Genomic DNA, 24,003 nt, shown 5'->3' with positions numbered 1-24,003 from the left:
GATCTTTGTATTAATAATTAAAATGAAATTCAATTTTGAATTTGAATATAACTGAGTAACGTATTGCAAAACAAGCTAATGCAACAAAATAAAAAAATAATAAATCATTTTTACAAATAGAAAAAGAAATTAGGAAAAAAAAACAAACATTCAAACCTGAAACATAAATAAATTATTAGAAAACCACAAACAAAACAAAAAAATTAAATTAAAACACAAATTATTCACATTTTAAAGAAGGACACTAAGTATAAAGATACTTTGTGTCGTAAAGATAAACTATGGTCACAAAAAGGTCACTAACTCAGTTATGACCCTATCATCCCTATAATCTGTTCGTAATCTTAATTATTAACGTATAATATAATAATAGTACTAAATGAAGTTATAACTTATTCCTCAACAGATCTTAAAGTTATAACAATTTTGACAACCATTTTCTAAATAGTCAATCTAAAGGTCTAACCATCACAACCGTATATCGAGCGTATAACCAGAAATAGAGACGAAATGTCATTTAATTTGTTTGAAAACTATTCTGCCATATCATTACGGTAACAACTGCGCTCCGATTGGACAGCCCGAATTCGAAACAATTGACGGGTGTCGTCAACCGACCAGTTTACCTTGAGCTTTGCTATATTGGATGAAAATTGAAAAATTACATATTTGATATTTAATTACCGATGAAATATGATTCCGTTTGTTTTGTAATTAGATGTTTTGCCCACACCACCGAATGGAACAGCCCCGATATTATCTATATTACAATAAATACAGAATATTTTTGAAATATACGAATACGTGACACACAGGTCAGTTGTTGGCGCTGTACTATTTCAGCTTTCTAATTTGTGATTTCAGCCAAACGAGAGTCGATATTTAAAAGTGATATAAGACCCATTTTTTTGATGAGTTGCCAGGGATGGATGGCCCTTATTTCGTCTCTATTTCTAGTTATATACTCGATGGGGCCGTGCCCCGGGCCCGTCCTGGCGCCGGCCCGGACTAATGTGTAAACGAGTTTATATTACGCAGCACGCAGCGATATTATTTAAGCCCCTCACGGAGCACGGCATGTGTATAGACAGATATATGTAGAAAATTATTTATTCTTAGCACCACATACATAAAAAGTTTACAGATAGTCCTTAAGTATTGGTGTAACAGTCTGACACCTTTATTTATCGGGTTTCAAGGAACGCAACTATTTATTCCAGGCGTCGCCTAGCAGACTCCTTGTTCGCGAGCTTCAAGTTGCCGCGCAAGAAGGACGGTATGGCGGCGCCGCGGTCCCTCGCGCCGCAGCCGCAACAAAAGCGCAAAAGTGCCGTCGAGCTGCTGGCTGAGACAAAGGCCTTCTACGTCAAGTCTGAGACGGTGCTGGACCGGAAACAGGAATTACCTCTTAGGGTAAGAGTTTGATCAATGTTATGTTTTACTATACCAAGTCACGGGACGAGTCGTGCGGTCTGAGCACTCAAAGGTTAAAATCGCTAGGTTTTTGAGAGACACTGGAACAAACAGGAAACATTTAGAAACCGGACGTAACTTTTGTTGATAATCAGGTTCGTTTCCAATGCATATTAAGCTCGAGAATCACAATTAGTACTTACAATTGCAGAGTCAAAATTTTCTTATCGTATCGATTGCATGCACTGTAATGCTTGCAATTGTGGTGAAAATATTTGCCAATCGGCGTACGGTACTCGCCGACGTACGGTAAAGGTATGGTACGTCGTGCGGGGCAGCTCCTTTCGTGCTCAACAACAATATCTATTACTTACTTCTTTCAGGTGAGCAGTGGACTGGGTCAGGCAATTGCTGCAGGCGGATGCCATTTAGTCAGCTCTGGAACACTTAACCAAGATGCCTGCTGTAACCCTTGTAAGTTCTGCGAATTTCCTTTCTAAACACAACCTAATAAAAATTCTGGTCCAAATTGAATGTTCGTAACTTTTTTCATCACACTTGCACGTAAATAGTATGATTGCAGACAAGCCAACTTGACTGTAATGCCCCAAATAAAATTTATTCCACAAATTAAAAGAAAATTCATTACCGACCATGGTTGTAATTAAAAGAAAAAAGCCCCAAATAAAAACCTCGAAGGGTTTTATTTGCGGCATTATAGCCTAGTTAGCCTGCATGCAATCTCACTATTGATATATATGAGCAAGTGTGATGAAAAACATGGTATGTTTCACGGGCGGGACTGTGAAAAATACGGGAATTATGAACTTCGACTCCGAAATCCCTTCTTCGATTTCGGAATTCTAATAGTATATAAGTACTTCCTTATTTACCGCGCTTAACACACAATAATAAATAATAAAATTGTTTATTGAATAATTTATTGTAGAAATGTAAAATATAACACATGTGCCTAAACTAGGAGAATCCTGTATTTCAGGAAAAAGTACTCATTATACAGGTGGATATTAAATTATAAATAATCCCGACCTCAAAAGTCATTCATCCCCTAGTGTGCCACCTTTATAGGTGGGGAATATTTACTTGAAATTTAAATGGGACCACTACTGAGGTAATTTCCTTCCAACAAAAAAATAATCATCACAATCGGTTCACAAATTATAATAACATAACATACATTAAAAAACACATACAATGTACTATAACTAAGATTTCGTTGTAAGTTTTTGCTGCTCATAACTCCGTTATTATGACGGTCACCAATTTGATCGTTAATAATGCAATTATCAGATGCAACGACAAGACTGGGAGGGGCGCGACGGGCAGTCAGCGCGGGTGAGGGTCTGCAGAATACCCTTCGAAGACTGCTGGAACATTCGGACAGTAGAGAAAATGTATACTCCCCAGCTTACGCTGTTCGTAAGTATCTAAGTCCACAGAGATAGTCACTTTCATGATTGAGAGTGAACTGGCAATCGGTACTATCTCAATTTAGACAACTTTACAGGATGAAGAAAAAATTGTTTGCGTCATTTAAATAGAATCTGGTTTATTAAATAAACATACGTAGTTTTTAAATATTTTTATTACATATGTACACTACGTATTTTTATTTAATAAACCAGATGCTCCTCCTCCTCACTTGCTCCTAACTGCCTCTGTGGCCGAACGGTTACCATGCCGGACTGCCACGCAGAAGTCCCAGGTTCGATTACCGGGCCGGGATAAATATTTTTATGGCCTACATTTATTTCTCTCGTGAGTTTGGGTATACTTTGTGGTTGTCTATGTGTGTGTCAGTTGGCACCCGCGACACAAGGTATCCCTAGAGCGGGGCTATGTTGAGTGTGTGTGCGTTATTAAATGCTATATAAATTATTGTTTCTTCATCCTGTAAAGTTATCAAAATTGAGATAATACCGGTTGCCAGTTCACAGTCGATATCCAAATATTATCTTATACTTACCTACTTAGTTTTGAAGGAATTTTAAGGAAAAGATGTTTTTGTATTTAGATACTATACTCCTAGTTCAAATTATAACATAAATATTATAATTTATATATAATTTAATCTGGAAGTGTCTAATTTGAATATTGGCAGTCTATTTATATTTTTTTATTATTAAGTGTTACAACCAGTAACATATTACAACGTAAAAAACCGACCTCAAAAGTTCGTGGAATTACACCTATTTGCCAAGTTTAATTGAAATCGGTTACCGGAAAATGCGCGAAACCGGATTCATCCCCTAGTTTGACACCCTTAGAAATGGCATATTTTCCTCAAATTTAAATGGGACCAATACTGAGGTACCCTTTTTCCAAAAAAAAGTACCATCAAAATCGGTTCACAAATTACCGCCCGAAGTTAACGCGTAACATACATAAAAAAAACCAGTCGGATGGAGAACCTCCTCCTTTTTTTTAAGTCGGTTAAAAAATAGTCCATGTCCAGCGTGTTATGTGACTAGTAATTCTAACGCATGTAATAATTCCGCTATCCTGGAGTCGAGGGGTTCCATCATTATGTTGTGGATATACTAATGATTCACAAGATTCTGTGCAGATGAATTCTCTGCTTGTATATTTGTTTCCTGAATACTGTGACTTGAGATTTTCAAGGCGAGATGAATAGGCATTAATACCTATATGTGTGTATGCTCCAGCGTCGACCTCATTGTCTTTCTATCACGTGAGATGGAGGACATATGTGTGCTCATTTTATGAACAAAAAAAGGAACATTTTTTTAAAATTCACAAATAGTTCCGCAAGTACTTTGCTGACCATGGAACATAATGAAACATAAAATCAAGTATCCTGTATCTGTAATCACGTTAGCTTTTCCCTCAGTAAAGGACATAGTAGTACACTGACACTGATTACACGAATTTCCCGAGAATTATTTAATTTCAAAATTATCATTTACAGAGCACAAAATCTACTCAGAATCACGTCGCCTAAAAGATTATCCAGATCGGGACATGTCAAGATCGCAACACAACTCTGGAACCTTCTCCGGAACTTCGTCATCAGGTACCTCAGGGTCAAAGGCGCAGAAATCAGACCCTGAGCATCGAGAGAAAATTAACCGGCCCTTGAGCTTTGGCGACGCGAGAGTGTTCTTTCCAGAGTCGTTTGTTATACCAAGGCAAAGACCGGAAGTCATTATCAAAAGCGCTTATTCAATACGTGAGTCGATTTTTTAACATTTTAATGTATTAGGGGTTAAAGTATGAAATTGCCGTTTTATTGCAATAGGTTCTTTGAATTTTCATAGAATCTTCATGGTTTGAGGTTTTCGAATGAAACTTTTTTCAAATGGTTTCTGTGATTTTTTTTTTTTTTAAATTTGAAACATTTGAATACCGACTTTCAATTGTTTTTGTTATTCAATTTAGGCAAGAAAGATGGATACTGCGAAAATTCGAGTGATTTTTGAATACGAGTTCCGACGCGGAACTAACGCGGCAGAAACAGCCCGCAATATCAATGCTGCGTTTGGAGAGGGGTCTACTAATGAACGCACCGTGCGATTTTGGTTTAAACGCTTTCGTGATGGAAATTTCGACTTAAAGAACGAGGCACGAGGAAGACCGCCCACACAGGTGAATAACGATGAATTAAGAGAGATAGTGGAAGCCGATCCTAGTCAAACTACCCAGGAATTAGCGGCATGATTTAACGTTACCTTACCCACAATATTGACTCACTTGCGTCAAATCAATAAAATAAAAAAATACGAAAAATGGGTGCCTCATGATTTGACTGATCTGCAGAAAGAAACGCGTGTTGAAACTTGTGTTGCCTTGTTGAACCGGTACAGAAATGAAGGAATATTGGATCGAATTGTAACATGTGATGAAAAGTGGATTCTTTATGATAACCGGAAAAGAAAAATGCAATGTCTGACCCCAGGTCAAATGCCACAACAGTGTCCTAAAGCAAAACTTACCAATAAAAAGGTAATGGTAACTGTTTTGTGGTCTCAGCATGGTGTTATTCACTATAGTTTTCTCCGATCTGGTCAAGCAATAACGGCAGATGTCTATTATGCCGAACTCCGAACCATGTTGACAAAACTAGCAGTAAAACAGCCCCGACTCATGAATCACACAGCACGAGAAACCATTTTGACCCTTCAGGAACTGCAGTTAGAAACCATTCGTCATCCTCCGTATTCACCAGACCTTGCTCCAACGGACTACCATTTTTTTCGTGATTTGGACAATTATCTACGTGACAAGAAGTTTTCTTCCCAGGAGGCTGTACAAAATGCTTTCACACAGTTTGTGCAGTCTAGATCGTCGGAGTTCTATCGCAAAGGCATTAATAACCTTCCCATTAGATGGCAGCAATGTATAGATAATAATGGCAACTATTTTGATTAAATAAATTTGTTAAAAATTTAAAAAATAAACAATTTAGATTTTCAGTACAAATCGGCAATTTCATACTTTAACCCCTATTATTTATTTTTGTAACACAGGTATCTGTATTTAAGCTATTATAGTTGTTCATGGCCATACGTGCATCATATCGTTTTGCCTAGAGCAGAGATTCCTGAACTTCTTTTTCTCATAGACCACGTGCCAATTTTGTATGTTCTGGGCCCTCTGACATTCTAATACGGATTTTTTTCAAATAAAATGTCGTCAGCTGAATTCTTAAACCTCGTAACTCCATTAACGCGAATAATTTTGTATGACCTTTAAAAAATATACCTTTGACCTAGAAATCATATTTTAAGCTTTAGTTGTCCGATATTGCGCTTAAACAGTAAAAAATGGATCAGAGTCCAATAACGGAACTACAACATTTTTAAATTTCGCCGACAATGTGTTTTTGACAGTTGACACAGAGCTCACTTTCATACGTTCCACTATAAGTGAGCTTTATAAAAAGAAACACTTGTTAAGTTTTATACATTTATCTAAAGTCTGTATTTTTTAAAAACGGAGTATAATGACAGTTCATAACGCAAAAGTGTTACCCGCTTGCGAGCAGCTAGTGATTGCAGTCGATAAATATTCTATCGACTATCGACCGATTGTTGGTCACGCTTATACAATAAATGGCCGAACTTGTTTCATTCGAATCATCCTCGACATATTATTCATCCAATTACTGGCACAAGTTCATTTGAATTGTCAATTTTGTAAGTTCTTTCATACGTATGTTGTATTTAGAACTATATTTATGAAAAATGCAACGAGGAGACATATTTTAAAGTTTTGCTTTTTAATTCAATATATCAAATTCAGCTATTCTTGTTAAAATGTATATGGATAAAAATTGATCTCGATACTAGTAGGCCAACTGTCAAAATAAAAATAAGACGGTAATCAATTAATCATTAGAACATCGTAACATTCAGAATTCAATCATTTTTGGCAAAATTTTATATTTTATCACAGTCTATCGATAAAACAATCGACAACAACTACATAACTATTTAAAATTTTATGAAATCTGGCAACCCTGCAAATGTCATTTTACTACGTTTTCAAAAAAGACAGACTATAACCGAATATCTTGTTTGTTGTGAAATGCTTAAATACTTCTTAGGTCATTTTACATGGGTACTATCCATGTAATGTGGATTATTCCACTTATGGAAACACAAAATTTTGGTCACAACCTGAGAGTATATAACCAGAAATAAAGACGAAATAAGGGCCATATACTCCTGGTAACACATTACCGATACAGCTCTTATAAATATCAACTATCGTTTGCACTGAAATATAGACAGGCCAACTACTGACCTGTGTGGACGTCTCCGTATATTCCAAAAATATTCTGTATTTATTGTAATACATATAGATAATATCTCTAACAATGCCGTGCTGTTCTATTCGGTAGTGTGGGAAAAACAGCAAAACATCTAATTACAAAATTTTGCAATTTTCGTCCATTATAGCAAAGCTCAAGTTAACTGGTCGATAAGAAGTGAAACAGTTGACGACACCCATTGACAACACCTATGAATTGTTTCGAACTCGGGCTAGCCAATAGGAGCGCAGTTGTCACAGTAATGATATGGCAGTATAGTTTTCAAACAAATTATATGATATTTGGCCTCTATTTCTGGTTATATACTCGATGCAACCTACTTTCGTCTTATCGTGGCGAAGACAAACACTGTAATGGTTATCAATGTCAAATAATCATGTATTCCATAGGTAAAATTTTTACTCTTGAAAACGTCATTTTTTAAGCTACCACTCGTTCACTACGCTGACTTCCCTGAGAAAAACTCTTTTCAAATAAACTGAAATGCTATAGAATACATTTTGAATCATATTTGTGTGGAATCGAGACTCACGTTGTCTTTTCATACATCTTTATCTAATACGTAGTCTACAATTTTGTAATGTAACTTTTCAATTAAAATACTTTTAATGTAAGTTTTAAACTTAGGGAATGCTAAACTTAATACATGCTCCGAAATCTTATTGTAAAAACGTATACAGTTCCTCATAAAAGAATCGTTTAGCTTACTTAAACGAAAACGTCGTACCATGAGTTTGGACTTAGTTCTAAGGTTTGTATTATGGATATCTTCTTTCTTAACGAAATTATGTATATTTTATGGGCATAGAAAATATTTGAATAAATGTACTGCAATGCCACAGTCATGATACCAGTCTCCTTAAACTTTTCTCTGAAAGAAATACGAGAACCTAAATGGTACACAGAACGAATCGCTCGTTTTTGCAATACAAATATGATTTGTATATCTGCCGCTTTACTCCACATGAGAATCCCGTAGGACATTATACTATGGAAGTAACTAAAGCAAACTAGTCTAGCAGTAGAAACATCGGTAAGTTCACATATTCTACGGACTGCGTTTGCAGCAGAGTCTAACTTTTCTCCATTTATTTCTATGATTGAGCTAGTCGATTTTACATTAGGTACTTCAAATTTAACACACTTTGTTTTCGTGGCATTGAGCAATAAATTGTTAATATTAAACTAATAATCTACCCATGAAGGAGTATCATTAATATTGTCTGTTTTCAACAAACAATGCTATTTCGCAAAGGTATATCATCGTGGTTAAAGGATTATCGTAAGATACTCGCCGATTGTTCGACAGGCACCCTGGCGTACAGGAAAGGGCGGAGTTTTTTTATACCTGGGGCTCGATATAGAATGCTTTGGGAATCTCGGCCTGGAGGTTTTATAGACTATATAGAACTCTTTCGAGATGGAATCTCTTTCAGGTATTCGAAAATGTGAACCTCTGAAAATCTGCCTGTTACAAAAAAAAGGAAAGAATGTGTGTCATTTTCCGAGATGCGTGTACTATTTTCAATAATTTCCTCAAAGGTTATCTGGAAGAGATCGCTCTTAGCGATTAGCCCGCTTTTGCCCACATTACTTTTAATTTGTTTATGTACCTACTATTTTTGTTCGAGTGTATATTTATCTATCTATCTAATTTATTATTTTGCATCAGCGAGTTCTCACTCGAGTCCAGAGCACGCACTGCAGGGGTCAGCGGAGCGGCTAGAACGACTGGAGTTGGTTGGACTATCTCTACCGGATCCAGTGGAAGTGTCAGGGTCTGGTGGATCCTCACCTCAGGATTTGGCCCCGCCTATCAGTCCGCCACCACATTATGCCCACTCTGCACCTAGATATATCAGGTATACTTCGGTTTCTTGTCTATGATACCTTGTCATCATCAGTTACCAAGTAACACAGTTTAGTAGCACCACTCCTTGTGAAAGAGTTCGTCCAGAGAAGTACTGCCACCTTACTTATTTCTGCCACCGATTTGAAGCTCTGAGCGGTACTGCAATTGTTATGGACAGGCGTTTACCAGCAGGTACACGACTTGTTCGTTCCGTCAATTTGTATCATTAAAAAAACACAGTGCGAGGGCAGCAAGGACGCAAATATGACATTATTACGGATAGATATCAATCATACTGGCCCATTCATCCATTTCTTGTAACCGAGTTTCCCAGACAACCATACGATACCTCACACGTAGCAACTTAGCCTGTCAAAATACCATTTTTTGCTTTTTAACTTAAATATATCCTTTTTTTATGTATATTATTGGTTCAATGTTTGAAAGTAAACATAACAAACACTTGTTAACAATGATTGTTACACATAGGAAATGAAACTATTTTTGCGGATTTAAATCGCGTATATTTGTTTTTTCCAACATATTAAATATAATACAAATATACGGATTTAAATCCAGTTGAGTCAACCGTGACCATGGAACCTGTAAAGGGCCCGAAACGTTGGTTTGTTTCAAAACACGAATATACGCGATTTAAATCCGGAAAAATATTTTCATTCCTTAAACACTAAGTGATTTCTATGCTTTTAAATCCCCTATAATATGCAAAAAAGTATATATTTGGCTTCAAATGTAAACTATGGTATTTTGATTTGCAACAACTTACATCGGAAGTATCGTAATAGAGTTACTTACGTCATGGCGATTTTAAATTTTTTTTCATAACAATCTAAATATCATAAAGAGCTTCGTCTACAGCGTCCTGGTGGATTATGTAGAAATAAAAACCAAAGTAAAATAGCTTCCCCCAAAAATCAACTCCAGAGTCTCAGTAGCTTCAGCATAACTAGTTACAGTATAGTCCTATAATAAATAGTTTACTCACTGACAAGTTGTTTGTTATAGATCCAATTCTCACTCTCAACCTAGCATGCGCGAAGAAGATAGCTGTCCCAACATCAACAGCCACAAATCCTTGCCTGATTTGCACACGCAGGCCAGATGTTATCCCGAACAGTAAGTCACTTAGTGTCCTTTAGTTCCAAGGTCTTAGTAAAGAATTAGTAACTTCAATGGGCGGGATTTACTTGTAACTGGAGTCAAAATAGGAGAGCAGACAAAACGGTATAACCTCCTTATTTCATGCACATTCGATGCCCCAAGGTTCTGAGCATGGACCAATAAGTCGAGAGGACTACTAATCGCTATGCAAGCCAGCATAGTTGGGTATTTGGTACCCATTGGTGCACCAGATGTCGCGACCAGTACCAAATAGCTATTTTTGTACATTGACAAGCAGTAATTTATCAAAGCTACCCTAATTTGTAGTGATAACAAAGAAATCACTACATGGCAAGTACATTTTAGGACCAGTAGAGCTCTTTATGAAAGAGTTCGTCCAGGGAACTACTGCTTCCTTATCTATTTCTGTCGCCAAGCAGTAATGTCAACATTACTGTGTTCCGGTTTTGAAGGGTAAGGGCGCTGGTGAAATTGCAGGCACATGGGTTTTGTCAGGGTGACGGCCGCAATGATAGTGCCCCTCAAATCTTTGCAATTTAAAGCTCTGAGTGGCACTGTTTCCATCAGTTCGTCCCGTCACTTGATATTATAAAATAAGAAAAAAAAAAATGGCGCTGTAAGTCTCGTTTTTGCTGGAACGCGAAAATGTCATAACACTGAAAGCCTAAGTGCCTTTGGACAGCAGCTATATCGCCCACCAACAGACCGCCAGATGCTCCTCCAAAAGCGCACGATCCATTCAGTGGTATCTTCGTATGTAACCAACATTTTGTCTTTGCAGCATGCAAATGAGCGGTACCGAAACCATGGGCCGTTCGGGCCGGCGGCGCCGCCATTCGGCTCATCAACGAACCGCCAGCTGCTCCTCTAAAGGCACGCGGTCAAATCACTCCAGCCTCATTTCTTCTTGTGATGCCTTTTCGGAGCAGCCTAGTCCAGGAGATGATAATTATCAGTCGTATAACAGGTAATAGGAGCATTAGATGTTTCTGTGGTTTGTACCATTTAGCAGGTCAATAGCGGTCATTGACCCGACCTTCATTCTGAAGTACCAATCTGAGAACGAACTATCGTCGATGCCTACAAAACTGAGGCAATACCATTCTGTGAAATTTTATGTTTTAATATCACATGTTTAATGAAAATAAACAATAAGAATTGCGTTACGCTAACAATAACACTTTCGCAACATTGGAGAGTATAGTTTTCACAATTAATAAGGCAGGAACGGGTGATAGATCGCGACTGAAATGCTAAATGGACTTAGTATATGCTGATAATATCTATAGTCTGTCTTTTTTGAAGACTGAGTAAAATGACATTTGTAGGGTTGCCAGTTTTCATAAAATTTTAAATAGTTATGTAGTTGTTGTCGATACTTTTATCGATAGATTGTGAACGAATACAAAATTTTGCCAGAAATGTTACGCCGTTCTAATGATTACTAATTGCGTTATTGCCTTCTTTTTTCTTATTTTGACATTTTGGCTTACTAGTACCGAGGTCAATTCTTATTCATATACATTTTAACAAGAATAGCCGGATTCATTAAGAATCCATATAGACAGGTTAGAGGCTATACAGCGCAGATTCCTGCGAGCTTTGACTGCGAAGTGTGGTATACGTAAAGCAATGCGCGAATACAGTGATCGTTTGAACTACTTTCATATGGTTTCATTAGAAAAACGTAGGTGGATGAATGATTTACGTGCACTGCACAAAATTGCCAATGGTTTTTCTGACGATGGCTTGCTAAGGATGCTACTGTTTAGGGTGCCGACTCGGTCTGTGCGTAATCAACGACTATTTAGTATACCCATTTCAAAAAACAATGTATCACAAAATAATCCTCTATATAGGATGTGTGGGTATTATAATGAAATATGTACTAATTGTGATATTTTTAACTGCAGTGTCCCAGCATTTAAGAGGTCACTGCTAGCATTAATGTAAAGTGAATAGCATATTCTCATTCTCTCTATTTTTTATTTCTCTCGATTTTTCTTTTTTTTTATGATTGATTTAGTGTCTGTTTAAGTATGTCTAAATGTTTTAAAATGAATGTTGAGCACAGTAATAATTGGGCACAGATATGCCTGTTGTATTAATTTTTATGTGTTTTTATTTTCCTCATTTTCTGTATCTGATGTCTGTACATTGTGCCATAAATAAAAAAATAAAAATAAAATAAATTTGATTATCTATATTGAATTAAAATAAAAAACTTTAAAATATGTCTCCTGTTTGTATTTTTCATAAAAATAGTTCTAAATACAGCGCGTGTATGTATGAACTTACAAAAATTGATAATTCAAATGAACTTGTGCCCAGTAATTGGATGAATAATTGGTCGAGGATAATTCAAATGAAAAAGAATTCAAACAAGTTCGGCTATTTCTTCCATAAGCGTGTCCAATATTCAGTCGATAGTTGATAGTATAGTTATCGACTGGAATCACTAGCTGCTCGCAAGCGGGCAACACTTTTGCGCAATAAACTGTCATTTTACTCCATCCTCAAAAAAGAGTCGGGCATCATCTTGCATCAAAATATACAATAAAATTAGGATTAGTCTAAAATTATTGTTCAATGCGGGCTACAGATGGCGCTGCTATGTACTTTGAACAGTCAAGAGCACAATAAGTTTGACACTTTGAACCGATCTAATCGTAAGTGTTATAGAGTTGTATTTAAATTTTAAAGGTCAAGGACCTTTAACCAGTTAATTATTTTAGAAATTGGATAGATAAATATTTCTAGAAGTATGAAACACTGAATACGTCATCATCTTTTACACCCTATTTTTTTTGTTAAATATTTCGTTTACGTTTAAAAAAATACCATTTGAATATTTCTATAAATTTGTTTTAAATAATTTTAATTTCAATAATTTTATCTCAAGTGGTTTTATTTTGTTGTATTAAACGAAAACAAAATCTAACATTTTGTTTTTTTTATAACTTGTCAAACGTTAGTAATCTCAGCCAATATATAAAAACAAAATTTTCTGCAGTCGTTGCGGTTCGTCGTTTGCACGCGATTCAGGCGGCTCCAGCGGGCACTACACGCAGCGCAGCGCCCCCGCACATCATCAGCAGCAACAGCACCAACAGCATCGCACCGACTCTGGTTCCTCCACTCAGCACGAACAGAGGTGATTCTTTGTAACCTGATAGTGATTTTACAACGCTGACACTATGAGGATGCACTTGAAAGAGGTGTTGCGAAATGAAAATCAGCTTTTCTATATTTTGATACCTAAATTACGGGGTATCCTAGTTTAGGCCCGTCACAAATTTATTGATAATAATAATAATAACGCACACACTCAACATAGCCCCGCACTAGGGAAACCCTGTGTCGCGGGTGCCATGGACACACACATAGACAACTACAAGTTACACCCAAACTCACGAGAGAAATAAATGTAGGCCATACAAATATTAATCCCGGCCCGGGAATCGAACCCGGGGACCTCTGCGTGGCAGTCCGGTATGGTAACCGTTCGGCCACGGAGGCAGGTAAATATGATGATACTAACTAATTATGAGATATATTGTTCTGTTACGATTTTGTGGAGGAAGTAATGAAATTTTTTGTTTAAGATTCTTTCCTCTACCATGGTCTCAAACACAGGTTCCCAAACTTATTGGTTTACCACCCACTTGGGCAAGATAAAAAAATTTCAACGCCAACCACCACAAAAAATAATTGAAAACACGTGTTTTTTATTTTAACTTAACACAAAAAATCACAAGGAAAAAAATCACAAGAAAAAAAATATATTTGTAATGTAGTTTATATAGATTATTCAGGTTTTTTTTCAAATACAGTAACACCCCTTGAACAGCATCAAAGCTCCCCAATTGCTTCCGAGGCCTCTACTGCCTCCCTGGGATTATTCATCCCCACTGGGGACCACTTTGGGTCTAAAAGATACTTATTTACTTACTTCGGTGGCGCAGTGACCCAAAGAGTGTTCTGGTCTTCGACTCCAGATTCTGCTACGGCTCCCGGTTCTGAGCCTACTTCTTTCAACCACTAGTACCGAGGTCTTTGAGATCTTTCTGGACTTCATCGCTCCAACGGTACCTGACACGTCCGACCGGTCGGCGTCTTTTCAGTTGTCCCAAATGGCTTACCCTCTTCGCGGCACGATCTTCTCCCATTCTCTCCACGTGTCCGAACCAGCAGTATGGTCTAAAAGATAAATTTTAAATGGAAGTACCGGTATTTCTACTTTGTTTTCTCAATCATAGTCAACACTAAAAAAACCGAACCTCAAAAGTTTGATTATTCTCTGTCGCTGTGCTCTTTACCGCGGTCTCCTTTACGGCAACTGAAACACTGCCTGACTGACTGCTAATCGCGATACAAAACAGCGTAGACAGGAATTTAGTACCTATTGGGTACACCAGATGGCGCGAGGAGCACCTATTAGCTATTTTTGTCACTATTTTTTTATTATCATTATTATTAATGGCTTTGCCTTCACATTTAGAAAATCAAAAGGTTAGGGAAACAGAATTACAGATTATGGAAAAGGTACGGAATTTGAATATAAATGGATGTATATGTATCCATTTGTTTAGGTATTTAACTCAATGTAAACAATCTTGATACATTTTTTTATTGAAACATACACGCTACAAACCAATAGCTACTATAAAAATAGGCATGCAATTTCATATGAAGCTGAGTATTAATAAGTGTTTTGTATTTTGAAGGTAATTACAAATTATATTATAATTGTATGTTTAATTAACTACACATTTCAAGATTGTTAACATTAAGTACCTTTGATAAATAAGGCCAGTACATTATATACATCTTTGTTACATAAATACAATAAACTTGTTATAAAGTGAGGAATGGGACTTTGATTGCCATTGCCATTACATTAACAAACTGCAATTTATGAAATCTACTCTAATTTCTAGTGATAACAGACAAATGAACTAGATGACGCTTATTGTATAGATTTTTATGGATAGTGCCGGCTATTCTTTTATTTTGTTTAGGATTAGCGCCATCTGCCCATATTAGGAAGCGTGAATTTATAAATTAGTTTGTTACACGCATTGCCATTTATTGACACGCAAATTTGTCAAAGTTCAGAAAACAATTTTAATATTGGAAGTAGCCGCAGTAGAGCTCCTTGTGAAGGAGTTCGTCCAGAATAGTGCTGCCACCTCACCTATTTCTGCCGCCGATCAGTGTCGGCATCACTGTGTTCCGGTTTTGAAGGGTGCTGGTGAAATTACAGGCACATGGAACTGGTCGACTTACGTCTCAGGGTGACGGACGCAGTGGCAGTGCCCCTCAGATCTTTACGATTTAAAGCTCTGAGTGGCACTGCAACTGTTACGTACAGGTGTGTAGCGTACCATCAGGCGCACGACTTCTTCGTCCTGTCACTTGATATTATAATATATAAAAAAGAAGAATATTACAAGAAATTAAGTGACTTCTTATATTTCACATTATGGAGGAATTGGTATCCACGGTCATATACATAATATAAAGTACTTCCAGGTTATTCATCAGCGCCATCTAGGCATAAGACCATATAAGACTCTTGAGTTTATTAGTCCAAACCTAGTTAATCATATGAGCCCGCACACAAGGTAGCTATTGTACACTGTTGAGGAGTTCCTCTCACCTGTCTGCCATCTCCATCATCGGATCACTATAACACTTTATTTAAGTTTTATTGAAGTAGGTTAACCGGAAGTGGGTGATATTCAATAAACCGGATTCGTCCCCTAATTTGCCACCCTTGAAGTAAAATATTTTGCAGTCACTACTGAGGTACCTTCTTAAAGAATCATCCGAAATCGGTTCACAAATATCGGAGTTTAATCGCGTAACATACACACATAAAATACAATCAAAATGAGAACCTTCTTCTCGTTTGAAGTCGGTTAAAAATATGTTGATTATTTTCATGGTCGAAAGAGATAGCTATACCAAACGTCGCCGCGTCGTTTGCTTCCGTAGTAGCACCTCTTACGAGCATATAAACAGCGACCTGTATGTCAGTACTGCTCCCAGCAGCCGCTACAACTGCTACCTGGAGGAGTGCTACTCGCCGGGACTGGAGCAGTGCTTCGTGTCGGCGCCCCCGCAGTTCCAGGACGGCGCTCCCTCGCCGCCCGCCGCGCCCCCCGCGCCCCTCGCCTACCCCCCACCCGCGCACGTGGTATCGCCGCTCGCGCCCAGAGTGGGCATACATTTCCAGGTTAATATAAATAATATGAACTTCTATTTAAGTACAACTTTGTGTGCTCATAATGGAATGACAATTTAACAGTGACAATTCGTGTTTTTAAACACCTTGAAAATGTCCGCCACGCTGATTTCATCTCCAACCTAGACATGTATTTCTTATTACTTACTTAGTTGGTTTCTCATCAGGCCAGTGCACCTCCACCGCAATTCCAAGATGAGCTCCCGGTGTTCGAGTACACGGACTACGAGTGCACTTACAAACCTCTCAAATGCCTAACTGTCGGTCGGAAAGATTATAACCGGGATTACGGCAGGTAAGAAAAAACACCTTTTATACCATGTCCTTCAAAATCTCGTCTAGCCTTTGGAAAACTATTTATAACACGTCTGTAGTAATTAGTGGTTAAGAACATGTCCATTTTTCACATATCTATGTCTCAGACATCTTGGATCTAAATTTCGTATATATGTTTTAATCACACTTGCTCGGAAACAGTGTTTTGACGTGCAGGTAAAGTCGGCCGTAAAGTCCTAAATTACGCCCACGGGCTTTTTCACTATTTTACCACACTCGCGGTAATGGATTTTTTATTTATTTTATTGCACCGTACTTCTCTTATAGTCAAGAGTAAGCAAAAAGTTTTTATCCTCGAAACATCTGATTGTATTTCGCATAAGCTTGAAGTATAGAAAAAAAAACTAAATAATTGCTATGGAACTATACTAAATTAATTTTATAAATCCAAATTCGGCAGTATTTTTAGTATTTTGAAATTATTTGTTTTATATCTCATGCGTACATACATCGTAGCTGTATGCGTGTTTACCTTTTATAGCATTTTATTCGAATTTTACTATCTGTGGAAGAATAAGTGGCCATCTGTTTATAAAAAGAAATACAAAGACCCCGCCGTTTCATCAGTAATTGTTGTGTTGTGAAGTGTAAGTGAAGACCTTAATGCACAATTTACTATTTTTACAGCCCCATGATTACGGCTGAACAACTTAAATTATTTATTAGTAGCACGACGTAGTCTTGTCAAATAATACGAAAATGATTTTTATAATTTGCACAGATACCACGAACCGAGCACGGAACTGATCAGCAAACAGCCTCAGTATGCGGAAGTACGCAGCATGCGACCACGCATTGACGACACGCAGGAATATGTCAACACTCCGCAGGTATAAACTGCCCCATTAATTAAGGAACATGTCGGTAGTGTCAGCCAACATACCAATCGTACGTCAAAAATGTCGGATGACATGTTGACCAGTCTAGGTATAAATTGCGAATATGTTGATTAGCTAAGATGTTCGCCAATGATGCGTTGCAGAACTAATGATAAACATATCAAGGTGTGACTTTTCATTCTATAAAATAACGGACACACACAAACCCTGTATCGCGGGTGCCATAGGCATATACACAGACAACCACAAATTACACCCAAACTCACGAGACAAGTAAGTGTAGGGCATACAAATATTTCTCCCGGTCCGGGAATCGAACCCGGGACCTCTGCGTGGCTGGCCGGTATGGTAACCGTTCGGCCACGGAGGCAATTGGCATTCTATACCAGATCGGTTTCATACTCTATGGTCGCCGGTTAAATGGCCATCAAGTGTTGGTCTCTTAAATTTTATGTTATCTATAAATAATTACTTGTCAAACAATTGATTATTTCACTTAAAAAATAGTCTTAATGATCTGTCATAATGAAATCCTTGATAGATATAAAATATATTGGTGTAATAGGGCATCTGCAAAATGACAACTTTTAGGAGGAGGTGGTTTAAGGCGAGCCACGGGAGGAGAAGCGGGAGAAACTGTTTTGCTAGATCAAATGATTTAGGTATTTATTATTAAATAACAGTCTTACAAAAAATATACGATACATCACACCTAAGGATATTGTCTAAAGAATGTGCTAATTTGTTACAAGATAGGATTCTTCTTCTGTTCCGTAATCGATTTCAATACAACTTAGCAAACAGAGATCGGTTTTTTAGTACTCTGTACTGAGATTATTCATATTAGTTTTCGCGCTGATTGCGGGTCGCGAGCCCCATTTTTTTTTTTTTTTTTTTTGACCTCACCTCCTAAAATCTAGGCTCGCACTAAAATACCTCGCCTTAAAGACTACGAATTACATTAGTCGATAACTTTTTCATACTTAAATATGAGAGAATAAATTCCACATGTACATAATTTGATACTTTCGTGTAATCACGTGTGGCTTTACTATACCAAGAGTTATGATTTTTGCTGTAATCTGTATCCTTGCAGATATGTCCGCCTGAAGAAGTAACGTCCCCACTGGGTACGTTCAAACGACAGAGATGTCTTCGTTACAAGCAACGCCGGCCTAGACCCATACTGCGGTCGAAGTCAGATATCTCAGACAGGTAAAATACTTTATATTTGTTATAATTAGTAATACAAATATCGAACACTTGGAAAAAAATCCTGACACCCAGCCGGATTCGTAACGATGTCTTCTAGCAAACCGTGCCCAACGCCATGCCAACTAAGCCACGAAACGAACCAGCGAACCTCATAAATTTTTCTATGTGCTTAGTGTCGGATCTTTGTATTTGGTTTTCAATGACATTTTTGCCGTAACGCCATCTTTAGGAAATCTATCTGTAGCCGCCAGATCCAAGTAGAAGATGATGAGGATCCCGACGAGCTCGTAAAATTGAAAGACGATTTAAGTTGACTATAATATATTGGCAATGGGTTGCTGGTTTACGGGAGTAGTTCCATTAATCATTAAACAGTGGTGGTTTCTTAAAGAAGTACAATTAAAAAGTGAATGTCCTTTTTGACCTTTTTGAGTTCATACGAACAGTTCGTTAAATTGTGGCAGGGGTGAAATAACATGTATGTGGTGTTGGTTGATTGGTTCAAAAAAGGCGCCTACGTAATGTGCCCTTGACGAGCGTTTAGTTAATGCTTTAAAAGTTATATTATATTTTACTACAAATTCATCAAATCTATCAAAGTATTTCGTCACCCAGTTAGGTAAGTTTGCAGCTACCAGACCTGTCGAGAGATGTCGCTATTAACTGTAATTAAATTTGCATTGAATTATATTATATAATAATTTTATATATTATATATTGAATTTATATACATATAAATTCAATGCAATGCAATGCGCTCATAGATGGCGCCCTTGAATTAATGTACGCCCGATTTTAGTTTCAATGTATTTAGCATATCGAGTTCTTAAGTTAGTTTCGATTGTTACGCTGAACAAAAAATTAGTTTCATTTCGAATATTCCTACTTTTTAATATACTCATTGTAAGTAAAAACGAATCGAAAGAAACATCAAATAATTAGGAGGGCAACAAGAGGCGAATCCTTCCCTCGAATGGCAAATTTCACCACGATAGCAAGCATTATAGTCTATGCCATCGATACGATAGGAAGAAGAAGTAGACTACGTCACTAAAGAGCAGAATACCAAAAAATTTCAATGGCAGCTAAATAGTAGCCCGATGGCTAGCCACTGACAATCCACTGCTCTTCACTTTTAACAGAAAACCAATGGTACAAAATGCCTTAATGAACACTCCACCGACAGTAAAGTGGGTCACCTTAATATGAAAAAGATTTTTTTTTTGTATTCTAATCGCACTAAAAATTGCCAAATGGTAAAATAGAACTAATAACTAAGTTTTATCGTCATTGCCAAATGTTTTCTGCTGCTGCTTTATTTTACAAGGCGTATTTTGGGTGTAAATGGCATCTAATAAATACCATTACATCTCTCAAAACAAATAAAACGTTTTTTGGCCCACCCTTTTAGACACACAATTCGGATGATTTAAAATTGGCAGATTTGGGGTCCTGCTGTGCTTCCAATTAGAGAGAGAAAATGCAGAGTCCTTGTGTCGTAGGTCTAAAAAAAATTTCTCATCTTTTAACACCCATAACCAGCACATACTGCACATATCAGATGTGAATCACAGCGACTTGCTAAGGCGTATCTTGGATAGGTTCCCGTATATTTGGAGTAGGGAAGAATCGCACAGTTAGTGCGTAAGAAACAAATTACATCGACGAATTCAAGCCAAACTGGTATATCTATATACAGGTACAGACGAACCGACGGCCGAAGTCCAGCCTCTGCACCATGTGAAGGCGAAGACTCTCCAGACTCTCCTTCTGAAGAGTCCTCTCGCCTTCAGCAGTTTTTCGAGAGACTCGGTCTGGACCCGAGGGACTATGACGCCATTGTTCATGAGCAGCCTCCCGAGAGCCCAGTTTATTTTTCTTCGGCCTCTACAGTGGACTCTAACCAGTTGGCTGCTACTGCTGATTATACGGTAAGTTTTATTTATTTATTTATCCGGTTCGAAGGACCAAAATTTTACAAATAATGCTTCTTTTAGTAGGACCTCATTTATGAAAATTTGAAACTTAAGATACAGTTATATCAAAATAATACTCTACAACTAAAAACCTTCTGTAATCTGTATTTTAAGGACTGAGTAAAATGACATTTGCAGGGTTGCCACTTTCCATAAAAATTTAAATAGTCACGTAGTGATTGTAGTTTTAGCGATAGATTGTGAACGATGGTAATATTTTACCAAAAATATCTGAATTATTACGTTCTAAATTCCTACTTTCACCGTTGGCCTACTAGTTTCGAAATCAATTTTTATTCACATACATTTTAATAAGAACATGCGGATTCGAGTATCTATATTGAATTAAAATTAATAACTTCTAAATGAAGTGTATGTATGAAATTACAAAAATTGACAAGTCAAGTGAACCTGTGTTCAGCAGTTGGACGAATAATGGATTGATGATGTTTCAAATGAAACAAATTCGCCGATTTATTGCATAAGCGTAACCGACATTCAGTTGGTAGTCGATATTTCTATATTTATCGAATATTTATCGACTGCAATCACTAGCTACTTGTAAGCGGGCAACACTTTTGCGCAATGCACTGTAATTTTACTCCATTTTCAAAAAAAAACAGACTATAGACATTACGACGTCTAATGAAAACCTGTGCATAGTAAAACACCACATGTAGTTCAGAATAAACTCTGTTTGAATAAATAATTTAAAAAAAAATAAATAATTTCCTACTTCGCGAAGCGCGTGAAGGTTAAATCGTGTAAAATAACTGTGCTTGCCAAAAATATGCTCAATACGTTTTTCACCTTACTACGAGACATCCAGAGGAGTTGTTGACTTTTCGACACTCCGCCGAAGAATATATTCCGGGTATATTTTTGGTCGTGGTGTGTGTGACTGTAGTTACGTTTGAGTAATTTAAGAAAAAAAAAGAGAAGGGTGGGAAAATTTGCATAAAAAAAATTATATGTGCTAGATAACACGTATAAATTTTTATACGAGAAAATATTAATGTCGAAAAGTTTGCAATGATTAAGGAGAGACCACACCGCGAGCGAAGCTAAGCTAAGATAGCTTAGCTCACATAACATGTTTTTGCACCCCTTTTGCATATCCCAAATTTCTATCCTAAGGTTGCCTGGAAGAAATTGCTATACAGCAATAAGGCCGCGTGTTGCGCATTATCTCACTATCTTTATGCCTAAGTTACTTTATTGTATTTTAATTGTAATTCTATGTGCAATAAAGAATATTTCATGTTTTCATACATCTCGATAATATTCTAAAATCACCTAAATCGTCAGAAATATGGTTTAAAAACAACTAGAATATCTAAAATGCAAAGCGGACAAACTGTATACAGGCCCCTGTCCTAGACAACCACACCTATAGTGGTCTATAGTTAATTTCCGTAGCAAGTTTTATTATTTAAGTAGTCGATCTTTTTATCGTGCAATATTATTGGATATTCGAGTTTTGTATCGTGAAATATTATTTAATAATTACACGATAATATACTTGAATATTTAAGTGATAAACATAGCCAAACATCAAGTGACGGGGCGAACAAGTCGTGCGTCTGATGGTAAGCTACACGCCTATCCATAACAGTTGCAGTGCCACTCAGTGCTTTAAATTGCAAAGATCTGAGGGGCACTACCACTGCGCCCGTCACCCTGAGACATAAGTTGACAATCCCAAGTGCCTGTAATTTCACCAGCACCCTTACCCTTCAATACCGCAACACAGTAATGCTCTGACATTACTGCTTGGCGGCAGAAATAGGCAAGGTGACAGTACTACCCTACTTTAAATCGCTCTCGTGTAATATTTTACAAATGCACGTAAGACGTTTTACCTTTCCAGGGTCGGTATTCGGTACGGAATCCTGCAACGCCTGAATCTATTTATTAATTTAACTCCGTTTGATTCTACAGGTCCAAGGTCCAGGTGTACAAAAGCAGATCTATCGCAATACAGAGCCACCGAGTGTTGTCGAACGCAACGCCAGGATCATAAAATGGCTATGCCAGTGCCGGAAAATGCAAATGCAACCGCCGCAGTGAACGTGTGGACTTTGACCTGGACAATTCAACAAATTTGCCCGTAAAGCGCCCCATTCATTAGCAAATACGTTAGCCGACATGTCATTTTTGACTCAAAATCTCGTTACGTCGATTGCTACGTCGGCTAACACAAGCATTTATGGAGAACCTGTAGCCTAGCTTTAGAGTGTGACGATGCGACCTCTCACCGACGTCATTCAGCCTTTTTATCGCCTTTTCTCCGGTTCGTGACCACTTGTTTTCAAATTTTGAATCGTTCTTTAATTCCTTTGCCACGTCATTCTCATTTTGTTTCGTTCCGTCGTCACTCTCTGCTTAATTACCGAAGGGAGCAGTGCTGCTCGTCTAATTGTAAAACCAAAAATTTCTTGTGCGATAAACATTTAAAAGATCACAATAATACTTTGAAATATCTTTTATAAAACCGGATTTAGTTCCACTATTTCTTTTTCCTTTTGAATTTTGAACTTTAAACTCGCTAAGCAAAGTAGTAGACATAAATTTATTATAAGATGAAACAAAAAACTATAACAAAATAATAGAATGATAAAAAGGGTACAAACGATATAAAACACTCCCTACTAAACTATAAAGTCGAGGCACTTACCCCAAGAGGGCCTATATACGTATATATTATATCAAAAGCTTTAAAAACAGTTAAATTACGTGTAATTGGAGTTTTACGTGATGATAAATTTTAATAAGCACATCCTCTCGCTTCGAGAATTTTGACAAGAGTCCTGATGGAACGAACCAACGAAATAAAATATATAAAAAAGAATAATTAAGAAAATAAATTCCAAAACGAGTCAAAATTTTAAAAATAAGGGCGCGTTCCCATTTTGTCATGACGGCATATAGTTTGAAGTGTCGTGGCTTGTGTATTTAAATGAAGTTGTTCACATATAGTACAACACGATTATAATATATCGTTTGCTTAAAGGTAAAACCACATGCATTCCACAGATCCACAAAAAATATCCAAATTATGTACCTGTTGTAAGAAAATCACCATATTTCTGCAGATAAACTTATTACCACTTATTGAATTTATAGCTTTTTGTTATTGAGTTTCACCTGCAGAAAGATAGTGA

At 37.1% G+C, this 24,003-nt stretch overlaps 1 protein-coding gene across 1 annotated transcript; it reads left to right on the top strand.

Annotated features, from left to right (window-relative positions):
• The first annotated feature begins 1,222 nt into the window (after positions 1-1,222).
• LOC113230859 lies at positions 1,223-23,645 on the top strand. The gene is made up of 14 exons (XM_026464965.1): positions 1,223-1,413; positions 1,797-1,887; positions 2,725-2,853; positions 4,364-4,624; positions 8,901-9,090; positions 10,107-10,217; positions 11,005-11,190; positions 13,237-13,377; positions 16,281-16,464; positions 16,641-16,768; positions 17,531-17,639; positions 18,745-18,863; positions 20,563-20,794; positions 22,781-23,645. Exons 1-14 carry the CDS (start codon positions 1,279-1,281, stop codon positions 22,907-22,909), a joined length of 2,145 nt encoding a protein of 714 aa, XP_026320750.1. The 5' UTR covers positions 1,223-1,278; the 3' UTR covers positions 22,910-23,645.
• Positions 23,646-24,003: the final 358 nt, after the last annotated feature.

This window comes from Hyposmocoma kahamanoa, unplaced genomic scaffold, assembly GCF_003589595.1.
Source record: "Hyposmocoma kahamanoa isolate Upper Pololo Valley unplaced genomic scaffold, ASM358959v1 101, whole genome shotgun sequence".
Classification (NCBI taxonomy): domain Eukaryota; kingdom Metazoa; phylum Arthropoda; class Insecta; order Lepidoptera; family Cosmopterigidae; genus Hyposmocoma; species Hyposmocoma kahamanoa.
The sequence above is the reverse complement of the archived record's forward strand: the minus strand, read 5'-3'. Positions and strand labels throughout refer to the sequence as shown.

Bases quoted from the DNA above. Each gene is read 5' to 3' on its own strand.
- LOC113230859 (XM_026464965.1), top strand. From the start codon at position 1,279: ATGGCGGCGCCGCGGTCCCTCGCGCCGCAGCCGCAACAAAAGCGCAAA. The intron at 1,414-1,796 runs GTAAGAGTTTGA...TACTTCTTTCAG, and splicing joins AACAGGAATTACCTCTTAGG to GTGAGCAGTGGACTGGGTCA. The intron at 13,378-16,280 runs GTGATTCTTTGT...TGCTCCCAGCAG, and splicing joins TCCACTCAGCACGAACAGAG to CCGCTACAACTGCTACCTGG.